Raw genomic sequence first — 18,144 nt, 5'->3', positions numbered from 1 at the left:
GCAGCAGGGTAGAATACACTCTGCTTTGATTCCTGCTACTTCAACAATTCCTCTTGCTTACCTCCTCTTCTGCCCGCTGCAAAGAGTTAGTATGGTTAGTGCATAAGACTATGATCTGGGAAATCCAGGTTCAAAGCCCCACTCTGTTACGGATGCTCACTGGGTGAGCTGTCTCTTTCTTTATCAGCCTAACCTACCTCATAGGACTGTTGTAAGGATCAAATAGAGGAGGGTAAAATTTATCCACTTTATCATCCTGAATCTTTAATAATAGGGAAAGTGTGTCATCAGCATGAGGAGTTACAGACCAGGGTGAGAAGGATGCATCATTCCTCTTATATGAATACATATGAGCTGTTAGGATACAGTGACTTGGACCACCTAGCTAGCTGAGCTCCTACAGTGTGTGTGTGTAAAGTGCCATCGTCACAGCCAACTAAGAACATAAGAGAAGCCATGTTGGATCAGGCCAATGGCCCATCTAGTCCAACACTCTGTGTCACACAGTGGCCAAAAAAATTATACACACACACACACACACTGTGGCTAATAGCCACTGATGGACCTCTGCTCCATATTTTTATCTAAACCCCTCTTGAAGGTGGCCATGCTTGTGGCCGCCACCACCTCCTGTGGCAGTGAATTCCACATGTTAATCACCCTTTGGGTGAAGAAGTACTTCCTTTTATCTGTTTTAACCTGTCTGCTCAGCAATTTCATCGAATGCCCACGAGTTCTTGTATTGTGAGAAAGGGAGAAAAGTACCTCTTTCTCTACTTTCTCCATCCCATGCATTATCTTGTAAACCTCTATCATGTCACCCCGCAGTCAACGTTTCTCCAAGCTAAAGAGCCCCAAGCATTTCAACCTTTCTTCATAGGGAAAGTGTTCCAGCCCTTTAATAATTCTAGTTGTCCTTTTCTGGACTTTTTCCAATGCTATAATATCCTTTTTGAGGTGCGGTGACCAGAACTGCACACAGTACTCCAAATGAGACCACACCATCGATTTATACAGGGGCATTATGATACTGGCTGATTTGTTTTCAATTCCCTTCCTAATAATTCCCAGCATGGCGTTGGCCTTTTTTATTGCAAACGCACACTGTCTTGACATTTTCAGTGAGTTATCCACCATGACCCCAAGATCTCTCTCTTGGTCAGTCTCTGGCACCCCTTTGGGTGTTCAAGGCAAGAGATGAAGCAGGGGTGGTTTGCCATTGCCTTCCTCTGCAAAGTCTTTCTTTGTGTCTCCCATCCAAGTAACGACCCTGCTCTATTTCTGAGATCTAATTTGATTGGGCTACACTATACCATTCCACATCCCAGCTCCTACAAGAGGGGCTGTGACTCACTGGTAGAGCCTCTGCTTTGCATGCAGAAGGTCCCAAGTTCAATCCCTGGCATCTCCAGTTAAAAGGAGAAGGCAGTAGGTGATGTGCAAGCCCTCCACCTGAGACACTGGAGAGCTGCTAACAGTCTGAGTAGAAAATACTGACTGTGATGGACCAAGGGTCTGATTCAGTATAAGACAGGTTCATGCGTGTTTAACACACCTATAGATTCAGAAATAGCTGGCCAAGTAGCAAGCAGTGTGTCTCCCCACTCAGTATGTATATGCATTTCAGTATTCATCTACTTCTAAAAATTATTCCTATACTGCCTTTCAGCTAAAGGCAATCAATGAAAACAGCTACAATTTTTTAAAAAGCAATAAAACAGAGCAATGCAAAAAATATTGTAAAATAACTGAAATTTAATTTAGCAGCAGAGCAAAATATTTTGAAAGATGTAGATTCAGTTAAGAACCCAGCAATATGAAATATTACAGTGATTTAATGATACAAATGGCTAGCTAGGAAGAAAAGTCTAATCCCAAAATGTTCAGGAAAGTAAAAACAGTTTCCACTAGTGCCTAAACAAAGGTGTCAGCAAATAGTGGCAAGAAGGGAGTTCCACAGACACCATGCCATACAGACAAAGCTCTATGACTGCCCCTTGTAACCACCCACCTCAGTTAATAGAGGCACAAAATCAAGGCCACTAATTAGAACTTAATGTTTTGGGGTTGCCAGCTCTGGGATGGGAAATTCCTGGAGACATAGGAGAGGAACTTGGGAGAGAGAGAAGTTTGTGGGAGCAGAGGGCCCTCAGCAGAGTGTATATACACTCCATGCTCCAAATCAACCATTTTCTCCAGGGGAATTGATCTCTGTAGTCTGGAGATCAGTTGCAGGAAATCTCCAGATCTCCAATTGGCAATCCTGTCTGCACAGATGTGTATGTGAGGACAATACCCCACAAAAAGCTTCCTACGGCTATGCAAAGTGGAAAGATCATTTTTCTTCCATACTTACATTTAGCTAGTATCTAAAAATCCTTCAGTGGAGAGTGGTTAGTAGAAAGGTGGTTACATAAATTGTCTTTGATTGCATTTTATGACTGATGGCTTGTAGCTGTTGAACATGCTCAACCTGCTTTGAAAGACTAGCTGAAGAGAAATAGTTTGGCAAGTCTGAAAATACCCCCCCCCCCCGAAAAAGAGAGAAATCTGTGATCTGGCAGCTCATTTCGGCAAGAAGGAACTTGAAGGAGGGGATCCCTAGGATTAGGGTATACTGTTTGATTTGCGAGGAAGAGATGTTTGTTTAAAGACTAGCTAGTCACATCAAGCTTTACTGAAGAACTAGGACATAAACTGATAGCAGAAATAAATTTATCATCCTGCTGAACATAGTGACAAGTTCTGCAGAGCTGAGACAGTGGCCACCCCTGGATACTTAGGATACAAACTGAGATAGAAATCTTCTCACCTCAGCAAAGGTCAAGCCCTCAGACAGTCACTCCCCTCCTCACATAAAGGAGTGAACTGTGACTTCCTTTGAACTCTGGGAGCAGGTAAACCAAGATAAAAACCTCAAGCATTGATGGGATGCCTAGTAAACTGCACTGGCAGAAATGCCAGAGAAATAAGAGATCTCACTATTCCTCAGCACAGAAAGAATGGCCAGGGTGAAAGGCAGAGGATGCCCTCCATCAAAACCATCTAGGGATCTTGCTACACAAATAGACTGAGGAATGAGAAAGGCACTCTTTTCCCCCCTCCCCACTAAGCATCAGCCAAAAACACCCATTGGCCAACCCCCCCCCCTCCAACCCCTCCTCTGTTCTCAGACATCTGGGTTACATTGAGCTGGGAGTGCCCCTTTGCCCCTGCCTGGTGCACCCCGCCCAGCTTAATCACCCCCAGCTGCATGTGCCATGAACTGCAGGCATTGCTAACACGCCAAGGTCATGACACAGACCGGCCGCCTCTCCCTACACAGCCTACCAGGAGCGAAGGCCTCTGCTAACAAATGCCCAAGGCAATTTGCTGTGCACAAGTCCCAAATTAATGCTGTGCTCCTCTGGGAATTTCTCTCTCCCCTACATCGGTCTCTGCCAGTTCTTAAAGTGACAGAAGACATCTTCCCCTGCCCCTCCTGACCATTGTTTTAGGCCTGGCTATGTGAAATGTATTACACTGCCCAAACTAAGGTGGAGAGGGCAGTTATAAGACTGGGAATTCAGTCCTGGAAGCAAATGGATACTGGTTTATTAGGATATTAACTTATTGTTATCTATTTATTGAATTTGTTACGATAGGTTCCTGTGGATTGTAATGGTGAGGTGGGGCTGTTTGTAGGGTTGTCGCTTAATAGCAGTTGGATCTAGCACAAAATTGTTCTTTGTCTTTGTGATTCATCTACTTGGTGTCCTCTTTGGTATTACTTCTGCACCCCCACCCCCCCAAAAAACCCTTGTCAAGGCGCTGTCCATGGTTCTGTGACCCACCCCTAGCCATTTCCCACACACTGTAAAGGAAGGGCAGGAGAAAACCATAGCGCAGAGACTAATTTCCAGTAATGGGTAATTACTACTCTGTTCCTCCACATCCCCATTTTTTCCTCCATGTCCCCACTGTGGTACAAATAATGAACATTGAAGGCTCAGCTCCAGGGATGCATCTGTGCAAATCTCTACTTTGTGGAATCAGGAAGGCTCAAGGCAGTAGTGGTTGTGTCTAACCTCAATTCAGCCTCATATGCTGTAACTGCAAAACCATTAAAGCAGTTTATAGTTCATTATTTGAGCTTAGATCAAGGGTATGGAGACATGAGTTCTGGGCATTATATCAGGCATTCTTGCACTCTTAATCTGACCCCTTGTGACTTTCCTATGACCCTTATTAATGTGGCCACATCCTATTGTTAACAAGGATAGAGATTTCTATGGGTGATAGAGCATGGTTCACAGGGTTTTCTGGAGAAGGATCATTGCTACAATTGAGAAGTTCTGAGTTGGCCCTGTTACTGAGATGGAATCCAGAAAACATTTGGTGAATGGTTTCTTACTGAACTCCAACCAAGGACCAATAATAGGAACTTTGGCTCCCTGTCCTCCTCCTCCTCCTCTACTTCAGGACATCTTAAGTTTCCAGGCCTTGGGACTTGATATTATAAATACTCAGGTACTAAGCACTTGACAGAGAAACAGAATGTGCATGTCCTAAGTCCATGCCTTTTATGAAAAGAAGCATACACTGGAATATGTTAGTAAATATGCTACTCATTCTTCCACTAATGAAAATGTGTATGTTGGCTTAATTCACCCTGTTAGCAATTAGAACATTCTTAGAAGTCTGGTTGGTAGATATTATACAAATATTAGGTGCAAATTATATCAGTGTCCTGGTCTTAAAGGTGGTCTCTCCAGTCAGAAAAACGATGCATGTGTAACATGGGATTGTTTCTGTTGTTGCTGCTGCAGCAGCAACGAGTCAGAAACATTATATGCTAGAAGATATTATTATTTTCACAAATAGCTTTTACTCACTACTACTGTATCCATTCTGAATTCTACCAGTTTTAGTGATGGTCGCTGCAAATTCTGCACATTCTATAATTATCTCAGCCACAAACTCTACATATATCTCACAATCTCATCCAATCCATGTCCCAGTTCTGAATAATAAATGAGATCATGAATTATTATTATTTCATCTTTAAGAGAAGCAAGGGAATTATTTTTTACTTATCAGGATCCCCCTATCAAGAGATGCATGGTATCTAGTGCTGAACTGGGAGCAGAAATTTAATTATGGAAAAGCTGTGCACATTTTGTTACAATAGTTATTTATCCCCTTTATTAAATATTTTATTTTTAATTGATTTTGCTTGGATTTAGTTATTAGTTCTTGTTCTTCCTTCTTCTGACTTAATTTTAAGTAGCTAAGCAGAACTCCTAAATTTTTTTTTACATCTTGTTTTAGGTTCCACTTCTAATCACTCCCATTAATTACTTTCTCTCCATCTCTTTGTTTCTAAACATAGCCTTAATGTTTGAATACTAAATATAATTGTGAGGTTCCTGTTATATCCCAGTCTCACTCACATAGTAAACATGTATTCCTAGGATGGGGCGGGGGGAAAATAGAGGCTCATGCTGGAGGACATCTGCAAGGCAACAACATGGTCTGCTCCTTCTATACTTGTCAAACACTACTCTATAGATCTGGACTCCAGAAATGAAGCTGCGGTGAGAAAAGCTGTGTTACAAGCAGTTTTTGTTGATCAACCCACACAGCCCTTCTTGGGTAAATCTCCCATGTGGGACTGCACAGAAGCCATGACAATTAAAAAGGGGTTGCACTTACCTGCAACCATTGTTCATCAAGTGGTCTTCTGTGCAGGCACATATCCTGTCCTCTTTTCCCCACTGTGGGCTGCTGACCATGCATGGGCCTCCTTAAAGCGGTGAAGGGAACTGAGGAAGAAGTGCTTGCCCTGCCTCTGTCACATGACCCTTTGGGTAAGAAAAGGGATCTGTGTAGATGGAAGGAAGGGACAGCACTCCAGAGCCTAAAACTTATTGAAAAGCTTGAAAGATCTTCTCTATGGCTGGCCTGCAATCATGCAGTCCCAATGTGTGCCTGCACAAAGAGCCAGTTAGAGGTAAGTGAAACCCTGTTTTTCATAAGCATTGCATCATTTTTTTAGAAAGCAGCATTCCCTTGTTTTAAGCATCAGCCGCTGTACTTAGCGGAATAAACACATCAGATTTTTAAACCCCAGTATCACATTTTTAGGTGCCTGAATTTTCCAGCCTGGGTGCATTCCCTTTCCCTGAGGCCAAGCCATCCTTCTTTTAATTCATCTCAGGATTAATGTGTGCTACAACAGCCCAAGGTCATCTAGCTAACACACATACATATATAGGCCTCTTCAGAGCTATACACTTCCTTGACATATATACAATCACTCTGTAGTAGATGATCCCCACACACCCCACACAATTGGCTTTCTAAAGTATACACTAGTGGCCCCAACTGAAGTGGGTGACATGGACATTCTATTCAGTAACTTATGTGCAGCTATTTTGGAGTGGTATAATACTGCTGGTATTCTGCTGATATCATTAACTATCGGCAGTTCCTCCAGAGCTGGCAGAATCACACTGTCACACTGGTTACTGGTGTTGGTCATTATCATCGCCACTTACTAATTAACAGTTACTAGAGATACGGTACATTGGAAAGCATTTCTATAACCAGAGCTTCCTCTAACTTGGCTATAACAACAGAGAACCTTGTGGCACCCTCCAAAAAATAACACTTATTCTTGACACAGCTTTTCTGAGTCACTGCCCACTTTAGCAGATGCAGTGGACTCTGCCTGTGAAAGCTTATGGTACAATAAATCAGTTAGTTTTCAAAACATTTGTTTGTGTTGCAAGAGACTAACACAGCTATCCCTCTGGAAGATGTCTTACCATGTTTCACCCTTGAGAAGAGAATAATCCCCTCAAGATTTTCCCATTATCACCCATAAAATTACAACTGGTGGTAATCATGTTACAAACTAAAGATAGTTACTTCCCCTTGGGGTGCAAAATTAATCATCAAGCATTGCTGCTTTAAAGAGACTTAGACAGGTATGCATGCAAGCCTTACTATTTCCCTTGCCCTATACTAATTGGATTGTCTGGAGTTGATCCATTGGACATCTCAGACCCCACCTCCTGGAAGAATTTGCTCGGTGGAATTTGCTCTCTCTATATATATTAACAAGGAAGTGCCATTGGGCTTTTTTAGCACAGAAACACAAATTGTGTGGGAGTGTATTGCACATACAGCCCTGATGAAAAGGCCTGTAATTAATGTGGAAATCTTATTTTACAGTCTCTGAACAATGAAGTTTTCCAATTTTGTCAGGTTTCTTCATCCCACATTTTGTTAAAAATGCATGCAAATTAATTGATCTGCCCATGCCTTTCAGTACCGGCCCCTACCCTTTGGTACTTTAGCCCTAGCCACACAAGCACCAGCCTTCCTGATACCCAGCAGAACCCTGCCTTCATACATTCCAGCAATAGATATATATGTCTTTATTCTTATATACAGAAAGTAGCAACTTCTGCTCATAGCTTTGAATTCAATGTTGATTTAAATTCACCAAGTGTCAGAATGTAGTACCAATGTGGGGGGGGGGAGTAACGTTTGGTGGGTTTCACACTGTCACACACCCCCAATCTTCCTTCAAGCTACTTCATTAACTTCCCCTCCCCACCTCCAATGCCCAAACGAAAGGTCAGCAGGGGTCATGGGTAGCCAATAAATGGTTTAGAACCCAATTATCCTTCCCTAGTTTCTTGTCTATGGGTGGGGGAAACGTACGCTTTAGATTAAAAAGGGGGGGAGGATGGGACAGAAGGAGTGAGGAGAGGGGAACCAGAAAGGTTTATGGCCCCACTGCCTATAAAACCTTCCCTTCCTTCTGTTCAGGAACCATAAAAATACTCACACACACAATTGCTCCATGAAAGAGTGTCAGGGGCAAAAATCATAATTGTCATCAAGGGAGAAGGGAATGAGGAAGAGTTATAAAGATTCCAGGAGGTGGGATTTGGGGTCCAGCAGATCAGCACCAGCCAATCCAATGAGCCTAGGGCAAGGAGAATTATTCCAGATGGCCAATTAAAATCAGATTGGACTACCCTTGTCAATTTCAGTCTGGGTGGTGTGTATATGCTGGCTTTATCTTGGGAGGGGGGCAAGCTGTTAAGGGGAGAGGGATGGTTGTGGGGAGGAGCAGCAAACATTTAACACAGAAAAAAGCCCCAGCATGTAGCCGATTTTATGGGCAGTAAAATTTCAAAGCCATCCAAGTCTATTAATGCTGGAGAAGGAAATTTCTCAATGAGCTGTAGAATTGACCAGGAGGGAAGTCCTTCTCCCCATTGCGATTCCTCACACTTGTGCCCCCCACACCTTCCCACCCAACACCCCTTCCTTCCGCTCGGCCTTCACACGCTCCGGACCATACGCTGCCTCCCCTCCCAGCCGGCACCAGTCAGTTCAAGTGAGCATTTGGAGTCATAGATTTTTTCATGGGTAGAAACATCCTTTTAACCCAGTGTTCCCACAAAACCAAAGCCTGGGAACTATACTCTATGGTGCCAAGTTTATGGTTATAAATGGTGTGCAAATTTATATTATGGTGTGTTCAGCGGTACAGTCTGTCTCTCTCTGTCACACACACACTATAACTATATGGTATTTGGGGCAAGGATAGCCTGTGCAGCTAGGGACATAGAAAACTTGGCATAAATGCAGCTATGGTCTCAAATTTGTATTTTTAGAGTCTATTACATCTCAGTATTAATTACTGTTGTTCCCATTTCCTCTTTGTAATGTAAAGATATGTAATGATGATATGGGAGTTGTAAAATCATTTTTCTTCATCTCTGCCTCCATCTTGGATTCCTGGATACTTTAAATCCTGCATATTTCCCAATATTTAATATAAACCCACAGACAACCTAATATCCCACACAGACTGTGGCATTAATTCAGAATCAGAACTGTTCTCATTATGATGACATAGAGACCGGTTCTCTAGATCAGTTACTTTACTTCTGAGCCAACATACATTCTTCTTGTAAGCTTCCCGAATGTGATTTTCTGTGGTGTCCATTTTGTCTTCAGATGCAGAGGGCAGATTTTCTTCCAGCTACGCAAAGTGTTGATTTCAAGTCCAGCAATTCAGTGTGAATCACCCCTACTGAGGACCTAATGGCTTTTCAGTTCTTTGATTTCCTTAACCTACTCAGCAACGTTCTAAATGAAGCCTGACATAGCAGCCAAGTCCAATGTGGAAGCCTGACCCACCATTTTAGACCTATTTGAATCTGTGGTAGGTCACTTTTTTCCTAATGCTCTCAGCATGGGGCCTTTGCACAAATAAGTCACCAAACTAGCTGTCTTCATAAATCTAAGAGTTTAAAAAAAAAAACCACCCTCCAGCATGAGAGCCAGTGGAAATAGATATATTTTTCAGCTGTATGCCTGCTTACATACACATTGCCATCTATCCCAGGTCAGCCAGAGCAAATCTCACCAGATATGGTTTCCACTAAAATAATTGAAAAGCACAAGAGACAATGAAGGAAAACTACTATTTGTGCATTTTCTAATTAAACTACTGCTCAGGTCCATCACATAATAATGAGAGACCATCCTGATTTTGCACATAACTTGTATTCATCATTAAAGAGTTTTGGACATGACTTTTTACACCAGATAGAGTATCTGGACTTCTTTCACTCCACAGAGATGTTGAAGTGAAGCAGGAGGCGATTGTAACCTTTCAGGGACAAGTAACTGAAACTCAAATTCCATTTTGGGAGCACAGGAAAGCTGACTCAAGTCCCCCAAACCCTGAGAGCTCTCCTTCCATATACCTGAGCTCCTCAGTCACTACAATCCTAATGTAAGATCTTTTTATTGCTTTCTCCTCTGCCTCCTAGAGCAGTGCAGTTTTGGAATGTTTTATCTCCAAAACCAGAAGGGGGTTGATCCATTTCTAGGTACTTGTCTTCTGTCCCAGTCAACGTTTCAGTAAGTTAACAAATAAAATGTGAGGAATATAAATCAAGAATAATCTATTTGTATCTATCATTGCAAGTGTGTCTGTGGGGTCTACAAGATAACGCTCATGCCATGAATGCAACAGTAATGCGTGACAGTGCCTAGGAAGCAAACAGATACACCAGGAAGAACTTGGCACATTGCTCTTTCTGCAAAGCATATCCTCTGTGTGGTTTACATTCCACATCTTATTGTGTGAATTCTGTTGCATTACACTTCAGCAGCAGATGACACAGATTGGTAATCAATCAAACTGTAATAAAATAGCCCACCTTTCACCCTTGCCCCTTGAGCCAGAAACCAGGTACACATCCTTTGCGCTTTGTGCTGGGCTTTTTTCCAGAATCCACTGGACTCCTCATTCATAATGACCCACACACTAGGTTCCCATGCCTGGCTGTTGGATCTTCATTCTTCATTTGGAACAGATTTATCAGATATCACACTTTTATGAGGGTGGGGCTCTCTGTCCAGCACAGAAATCTGTGTAGGTCAGACGTTACCATCCGCTTTTGGGGAATCACTGTTGTAAGGCGAAAACCATATTGAAAGGATCGTACATTCCAGAGTAGGGGTGGCAGGCCTGGTGTACAGAAAAAAGCAAAAATGCTCAGCAACATACTGATAATTAGTAATACAACTGGAAAATCAAAGGCTGTAAGAGTTGGTAAACACGCTTGAAGAAAGCACAGGGTGGCTAAACAAAAGATGTACATAAGAGTAGGAGGATAGAAAGATGAAGAGAAAGTTAATAATCGCTATAATTTACATTGTATAAATGAAGTTCAGAACATTCCAGTTATATTTAATTCTAACTAGGAAGGACCATGCTTCCCTGTAATAGGAATGGAGGAACCCAGTTTCCATCTGATCTTTATATTAGCATTATCAAAAGATATTCTGTCCTCTGTATTGTGTTCTACATAGTGCTGTGGTATCTCCACATACCCAAACACATACATACAGGAGTAAAACTGCACAGGGACAAAGAGAGATGCAGCTTCAGCCAGCAATTGTGTACCTTTGAAGAATCTGAGCTCCAGTTGCAACTAAGAACAAGGATAGTGAAGGGTGAATAGTGGCTTTTCTTAAACTAAATCCGATCACTAGGAGACTTTCATAACTGTCATGTTACAAAGTTAGAGTCCAATAGCACCTTTAAAACCAACAAAGTTTTTATTCGGGTTGTGAGATTTTCCAGAATCCACTGGACTCCTCATTCATAATGACCCACACACTAGGTTCCCATGCCTGGCTGTTGGATCTTCATTCTTCATTTGGAACAGATTTATCAGATATCACATTTTTATGAGGGTGGGGCTCTCTGTCCAGCACAGAAATCTGTGTAGGTCAGACCTGTAATCTGTGTAGATCAGATTTAACAAGACATCTTTTCACATCTTGTGTATATATATACACAAGCAAGTCTGATTCTATCTATATATATAAAAGGCAGAGGTTGAACAGTGAATCAGCATACAAGCGTACATTGCTTCAGACCAACATGGCTACCCACCTGGATCTATTTTCATAACTGCAAAAAGTCAAGTGAAATAGGCTTTTTTTATTAAAATCTCACTTTTTTAATAGAGCTGTATGGCTGCAGCATAACACTCCAAAGGATAAGATGGCACCTAAAGTACAGGCAAAAACCACCAACTGCTTAACAAGTTAGAATTTGAATGGGAAAATAAAGAAGATCACTTTATTATTATGTGGGGGGGGGGGGGGGGGGAGTGACAGTCCACACTCAGATAGGACAGAGAATAAATAATTTCGGGAAAATATACAAATATCAATGTTATTCTTGCCTATCAGTTAACTAAAGATTAATCTCAAGGTTGATAACTTTAGGGCAACATTGCCCCAAAATATTGCAAGTAGATTCTTTATCCAGAATTGGCAGCATTCATGATCGGAGATACTCCTTACAGTTTGAGGCTGAACAGTTTATTCCACCCGCAGAAAAAAGAAGGTCCTTTCCGACCCACTGCTTCATCTCAAAAAGATGGTATCTTGTAGGCCCAAAAGTACCAAAAGGAACACATGAATCTGCTGTTTTGCCATCCTTCCGTGAGAAGGTGTGCAAAGCCAGTCATTTCCTGCACTCAGTAGCAACAGGACTTACATTATTGGGTATATATTCCTTCACATTCTGCAAATTTGACCAGTGGAACAAAGTGTATATCTACAAAAGCAAGATGGATTTAACTAGACATCTTCTCGCATCTTTCCTCAGATCCTTATCCAGTGTTCAGGAGGTATTGAAGAAGAAGAGATTGGATTTATATCCCGCCCTATACTCTGAATCTCAGAGTGGTCACAATCACCTTTACCCTCCCCCCCACCACAATAGACACCTTGTGAGGTAGGTGGGGCTGAGAGAGCTCTTACAAGCATAACATTTGAGGAGATGTGGGGAAATGTAAGGTTTTGCCTATAGCATCAAGGACAACTTTTACAAGAGCTATGGCTGACCCAAGGCCATTCCAGCAGCTGTGAGTGGAGGAGTGGGGAATCAAATCTGCGTACTTAACTGCTACACCAAACTGGCTCTCATATATTAAGAAATATATGAGCAAACTGGAAGAACTCAAGGCTAGAAGTTAAAGGGAATTTCAAGTTGGCTACAAGTGCAATCATGAAAGAAACTGCAAAATTTATTCCTGTAAAGAACTCACTTTCACTCAATATAACTTTAGTTCAGTGCAATCATGCAATATTTTTAATTGCTGCCGTCTGTTCTTTCTTACTACAAGGGCCTGGGCCTTCCTGCTCGTTCCAAACCTGAGATGGTACTGAAAGGCCCCTAGACTGAATGTTGTTTAATATCTGTAAATCACTGATGTCTGAAAGAGACTGAGGACATTTGTGTGGAACTTAGATTTACTCTATGAAACTGTAAACTACCACAGCAGACCTTAACTTCAAACATACCTGAAAAAGGAAATAAAAGATTTCTGGTTTGCTTTCTCCTTGGGTGGGTTGTGGGGGGGGGGGGAGGGGAGAGTGGATGACATGTTTACCTGAAGTCCCATAATGTTAAATGGCACTAAAAGCTTACTGATGAATATGGATGAAATGCTTGGCACTAGTACTCCATCACATTTTGCAGTTCCTATTTCCTGTCAGTTCCTGATCACTTCTGCATTGGACTGTCTGTCCTGTGTCAAAGGATTTCAGTGTTTTCTGTTGCGAATAGCCTGTTCATGATTTCTTGGCCTTAACATCTGATTGATAGTCATTGAGGTAATTCAGATTATCATCTGAACCTGTAACGTGACACTGAGCCTGATAATCACTATAGATAGCTACATAATTAGGAGAAGCTTAACAACATATTATTTATAGACTTCGAGGTTTTTTTTGTTTTGCTGTAATGTGTCAGTCACAACATACGCTAGATATGCTGACCTTAAGGCAGTCAGAGGACAAACCTACAACAGAAAACCTATGAGCCGCACCTCTTCCTTTCTACCTTCTATCTAATCACTCCAGACTCAGTCTTTGTAGTGCTGCTATGTTCAGATGGCTCACCAAGCTCTGGGATTAAACTGTTTGAGTTGTTGATCCAGCCGTAATGTTTTATGGGACAGTGACAGGCAGGCAATGGATTTATATGCAGCTGGTAATACTATTATCAGATCCCTCCCCTAAAAAAGGTAAAGGTAGTCGCTTGTGCAAGCATCAGTCATTTTTACTCTGGGGGGACATCGCATAATGACGTTTTCATGGCCAACTTTTTAACGAGGTGGTTTGTCATTGCCTTCCCCAGTCATCTATACTTTACCCCCAGCAAGCTGGGTCCCTCCCCTACACACGGTTGTTTTTATGTCCATGACTCACTGGAGTTCAGTTAGATAAACACTGTAGATCACCTCATACACTAAAAGAGTAAATGAAAATTATGAAGGACAAAACTAACAATCCCTAAGCTTATTTGGAGGAATCCAATGAGCTGTTAAGGTTATGCACTTAGCACAAAAGCCACTAGACTTTTGTTTTATGTGCCTGATCTTATCAGCTCCTTGAATAAGAAATTAGCACCCAGAAAAGCACTTTGCCTCCAGCCACAGAACTGGGCTGTGTATCACATTGAAAGCAACAGGGCTTCTGTAAATTTCAACTAACTTGTTCCCTGCATCTCAATGACGCTTAGTCACAACTAGGTTTAGTTGGATTAGGGCCAATAATTCCAGTTTAATGTGTTAACTTACTCGGTTGAAAAGCATAACATTTGAGGAGATGTGGGGAAATGTAAGGTTTTGCCTATAGCATCAAATTTATGATAGCCAGGCATGAGTTATGGTAAATATAAAACCCCAAAGGAAATATGTTACATCAAGTTTTTAAGCACATGTATTGAGTACTTTTAAATAAAGGCAATCTGTCATAAGCAGTTTCACCAAGACTGGACCAAGGGCTTTAGCTCCAGAGCCACAATGCAGTGGTATAACCCATCCTTTTTACACTCAGAGCAGGCTACTTTGCTCTTCTCTTTGAGTTCCAGCATCACAAGATTTACACACCCCACTTTGGGGGACGTTATATTTCTTGAAAGTATGCTCAGACAGTAAAATCTGAAGTGAATCAAAGATGGATATATACTTTCAAGGATGCTTCTAATGAAATTCTCTGCATTCCCCTTGTTAAGACATAATGCTCCTGCTGCATGCTACTCCACAGTGAATCACCTGTGGTACATCATGCCTGCTGTGATCCAATCAGCAGTAGCGGTCTAGAGTCACATGGCTCTGATTCCGTCCTCCCTGCCATCTGCACTCATAGGCTGAATGTATTTTGCCCTATTATAATGAATTAGAAATCAGAGAGATGTCACTATGGCCTAATCTGCTGCCCCTTTAGCTTCCCCACAAAGACAACTAGCTAGATTTTCATCTAGCACGGAGTATTCCAAAGATTTTCTGTAAATATATTGCATGACATTCGAGGCCCACTTTGTGACCCTGTCTTGCTTGTCTCTAGGGAAGGTGCCCTGACTCTCCCCCCCCCGAGAAGTTAAGTTGACACCTCCACTTCTGCTCCCAAGGCCAGTACCCATGCCATCCATCCTGTGCAACTGGAATGTAATAGCTTCATTTTGAACAAGGGGCAAAAAAAGAGGCAGCCTGCAAAATAAATGCCCAGAACATCAGCTGTTTGACAACCTCCAGCAATGCTTGTAGCATATGTCTTGTCAGAATCCAGTTTCAGATGTGTCCTGGAGGGTGAATCTGGTTACTTGGATTTCTTTACATTCAGCCCCCTTGCAAACAAGCATGGTGCTAGGGCAAGAAATGGGACACAGCAGACAGCACCAGGCTAGTCCTCCCACCCCACCCCCCTGTTTGTTTTCTGAAAACACTGGGAAACGTTTATTTTGTAACTTTTACTTTCTTTTTTCGCCCCCAAAGAAAATGCCATGCCTGCGAGTCCATAATAAATGGGCGAAGTACAAAGGCCCAAGGATCTTGGCAGACCTGGGAAGAGAACAGGGAGGGGAGTGTGTGCGCGCATATGATCAGGGAGGCAGCTGGATATTCCAAAGGCTCCGGCTGGGCAAACTTCTAGAGCTGTTTGCAGCTGGCGAAAGGGAACCTCACAAAAGGGATTACGCCTTTAACTTGGCAGGGGGAGAAAAGGGAGCCACACTCTCCAGCGCAGAGAAATGCCGGGTTGACCCTTTCCAGCCCCGAAAGAACCTGGCTGGCGGAGTCCTTTCAAAACCGCGACACCTTGGGCGACCGCCCTCCAACCTCTCCCTGGCCCTTCTTGGCTGCATTCGGTTTTTGCAGCAGCAGCAGCAACAACAACAAGGCAAGTCCTTCCAGGCAGCGCCAGGCTACACGCCCTCCGCCTCCTTTCGAAAGCCCAGCTCCGACCCGGAGCTCTGCAAAGAGCGCAGCCACAAAGCTCCCCGCGAAGACGACTTTGCACAATACTTCCCTGGCGAAAGGCTCGACGGAGCCGCTCTCGGCACAAAGCAGAGCTCGCCTCTCAAAGCAACCCGGCTGGCAACGAACTTTTGTGCAACTTAAAGGCAAGCCTCGGGAAGGGGATTCCACCTTCGGCTTAGGGATGGTCGTCGTCCCCCCCGCCACCCCGCACCCCCGTCCCCTCCATCAGAAGAAGAGAGAACGGAATGCACCTTGGGAGAGGGATGATGCCCTTTCCTTTGCACCGAGACGCGCACAACGAGACCGGTCCTCTTCCCTTCCGACATCCGCTCGCTGGAAGGAGAGGGAATTCAGTACGGAGCTAACCAGCCACCCGGGCAAATCCCGCGAATGCGGGGTCGTCGTAGGAGAGATGTGTCCGGTGCCACCTTCACCCCTGAAACTTGCTCAGACCAGAGACTCCAATCCCACCCCCTTGAGCCAGAGCAGAGGTCGCCGTCGATGGCAGGCAGCGCTGCCTCTGCGCGCTTGGAGGGATGCCTTCCCAGCCGAAATAAACAATAAGCCCCTGGAGCAGCCGAGGCGAAGTGCGGTGCCTGGATGGGATTCCGGCTCTCTTCAACCGCCGCCCCGCCACCAGAGGCAGAGAAAGTTGCTTTTGCGATGGGCTCCCAACCAAGTTGAGCTGCCCCCCTTGCTTGCCGCCCCCTCTTTCCCTCCCTCCCCCGCCCGGTTAACAAAGAAGCCCCCCCCGCCCCGGCTTACTTTCTTGGGCCATGCTGATGACAGTCTCCGTGGTGGCGTGGTACTCGTCTTCCTCCAGGTAGTCGTCGTGCTGGAAAGAGTCCCCCTGGAAGTCGTGCAAGTCCAAGATCTGCTGCAGCGGGGGGGCTTTGGGCAACAACTGGTTCACCACCTCGCGGGTGATGTTGGGCGCCTCCTTGAGCCGCAGCTTGCTGAGGATCTGCGATTTGATGCTCTCCAGCCTCATCTCCTTGCTGTGCTTCCGCCACATGCACACCGGGCAGCCCTGGTCCTCTGCCTCTGGCGCCAGGGGGACTCCCTCCGTGGGCGCCTTCTCCGCCCCTCCGCGCTCGGCCGGCTCCCCTCTACAGAACTCCAGCCACACGACCAGGAAGCACAAGAAAGCAGGCCACCTGGGCACCAGCATGTCTGGATGGCTTCGCTCCTGTCCCCCACCCAACCCGCGCTTGCAAGAAAGGAAGGAAGGAAGCCAAGCTCTCTCTCTCTCTCTCTCTCTCGCTCGCTCGCTCTGGCTTGGCCTTGGGGAGCTCTGGTCTGCGGCTGCTGGGTGCTTGGTGGGTGGTGCTGACGCTGGCTCTTAAGTTCTTGGGGCTTGGAGATGGTGGGTGACTTGCTGGTTGGGGGAAGGAGAGGAGGGGGGGGTGAAGAAAGAAGGACTCTCCTTTTATATCCCAACTGAACTGTGTCGTAAAAAGCCTTGATTGGCTGCGAAGGCAACAAAAGATCTCCTGGCAAAAGGGCTGTCACCAAAGGGGGAACGCGCGAGGGAGAGAGAGGAGTCCGGCGCTGCCCGGGTGTCACCGCGCAACATTCCAGCCCCGCTCGCCTCCGTGTCAAACCTTTTAAATGCGGGCCGCTCTCCTGGAGCCCGGGAGGGGAGGGGGCGCCCGGGCGGGCGGGCGGGGGGCGTGGGGAGGAGGAGGAGGAGGAAGGCGACTGACAGCCCCTTAAAGGAACAAAGTCCCCTTTCCGGAGCCACTTCCCCGCCGGTTACCTTCCCGGGTTGTTTTAATCAGGCATCTCTCGCAGGGAGGGAGGGAGGGAGGGGGGCGTGGGGAGGGGGCGACTCGTGCGCCTGGGAGATCCTGGGCTGAGAGGCGAGGAAGGCTTGCGAGCAGGGCTGCGCTGGTCCAAGAGCTTGCCGTTTCAGCCCCATGGAGGATCCAGGGGCTCTGCTGTTGTCCCCCTCCCCCTCCCCCCCTCCTGGTTCCGATCCATCTGGGGATTTCTTATCCTCTCCACTTCGAACAGATTCCCATCCCTAGAGAGTCCGTCCCGCCCCCCCCCCCCTTCCTAAGCTTCGCTTCCCTACTCCTCTCCGAGCCATTTGACAGTTTCTAAGTGCCCCGGGCTGTCTAAAGCCGGCATCTAGTTAACAGTTTCTAGCCCCCTCCTATCGATCTCCCGGGGCTTGGGTGGCTTTGACAGTCCTGAAGTGCCCCCTCCCCACTGGAGCGCAGCGAGACACGCGCGCCTCGTCCCCCCCCCCCCGCCTCCTCCTCCTCCTCCTCTTCTT

The 18,144-nt window shown here is 45.0% G+C and overlaps 1 protein-coding gene across 1 annotated transcript in view; it reads right to left on the bottom strand.

The window, feature by feature from the left end:
• The window catches only part of GDF11 (growth differentiation factor 11), a 29,932-nt gene extending 12,898 nt beyond the window's left edge, over positions 1 to 17,034 (bottom strand). Inside the window, exon 1 of the mRNA XM_060253067.1 lies at positions 16,629 to 17,034. Coding sequence (XP_060109050.1) covers positions 16,629 to 17,034 — 406 coding nt within the window. The remainder of the gene's footprint in view (positions 1 to 16,628) is intronic.
• Between the last annotated feature and the right edge of the window lie 1,110 nt (positions 17,035 to 18,144).

The sequence above is a fragment of the Heteronotia binoei genome, chromosome 13 (genome assembly GCF_032191835.1).
Source record: "Heteronotia binoei isolate CCM8104 ecotype False Entrance Well chromosome 13, APGP_CSIRO_Hbin_v1, whole genome shotgun sequence".
Lineage (NCBI taxonomy): Eukaryota > Metazoa > Chordata > Lepidosauria > Squamata > Gekkonidae > Heteronotia > Heteronotia binoei.
This window is presented reverse-complemented; position numbering and strand designations above follow the sequence as displayed.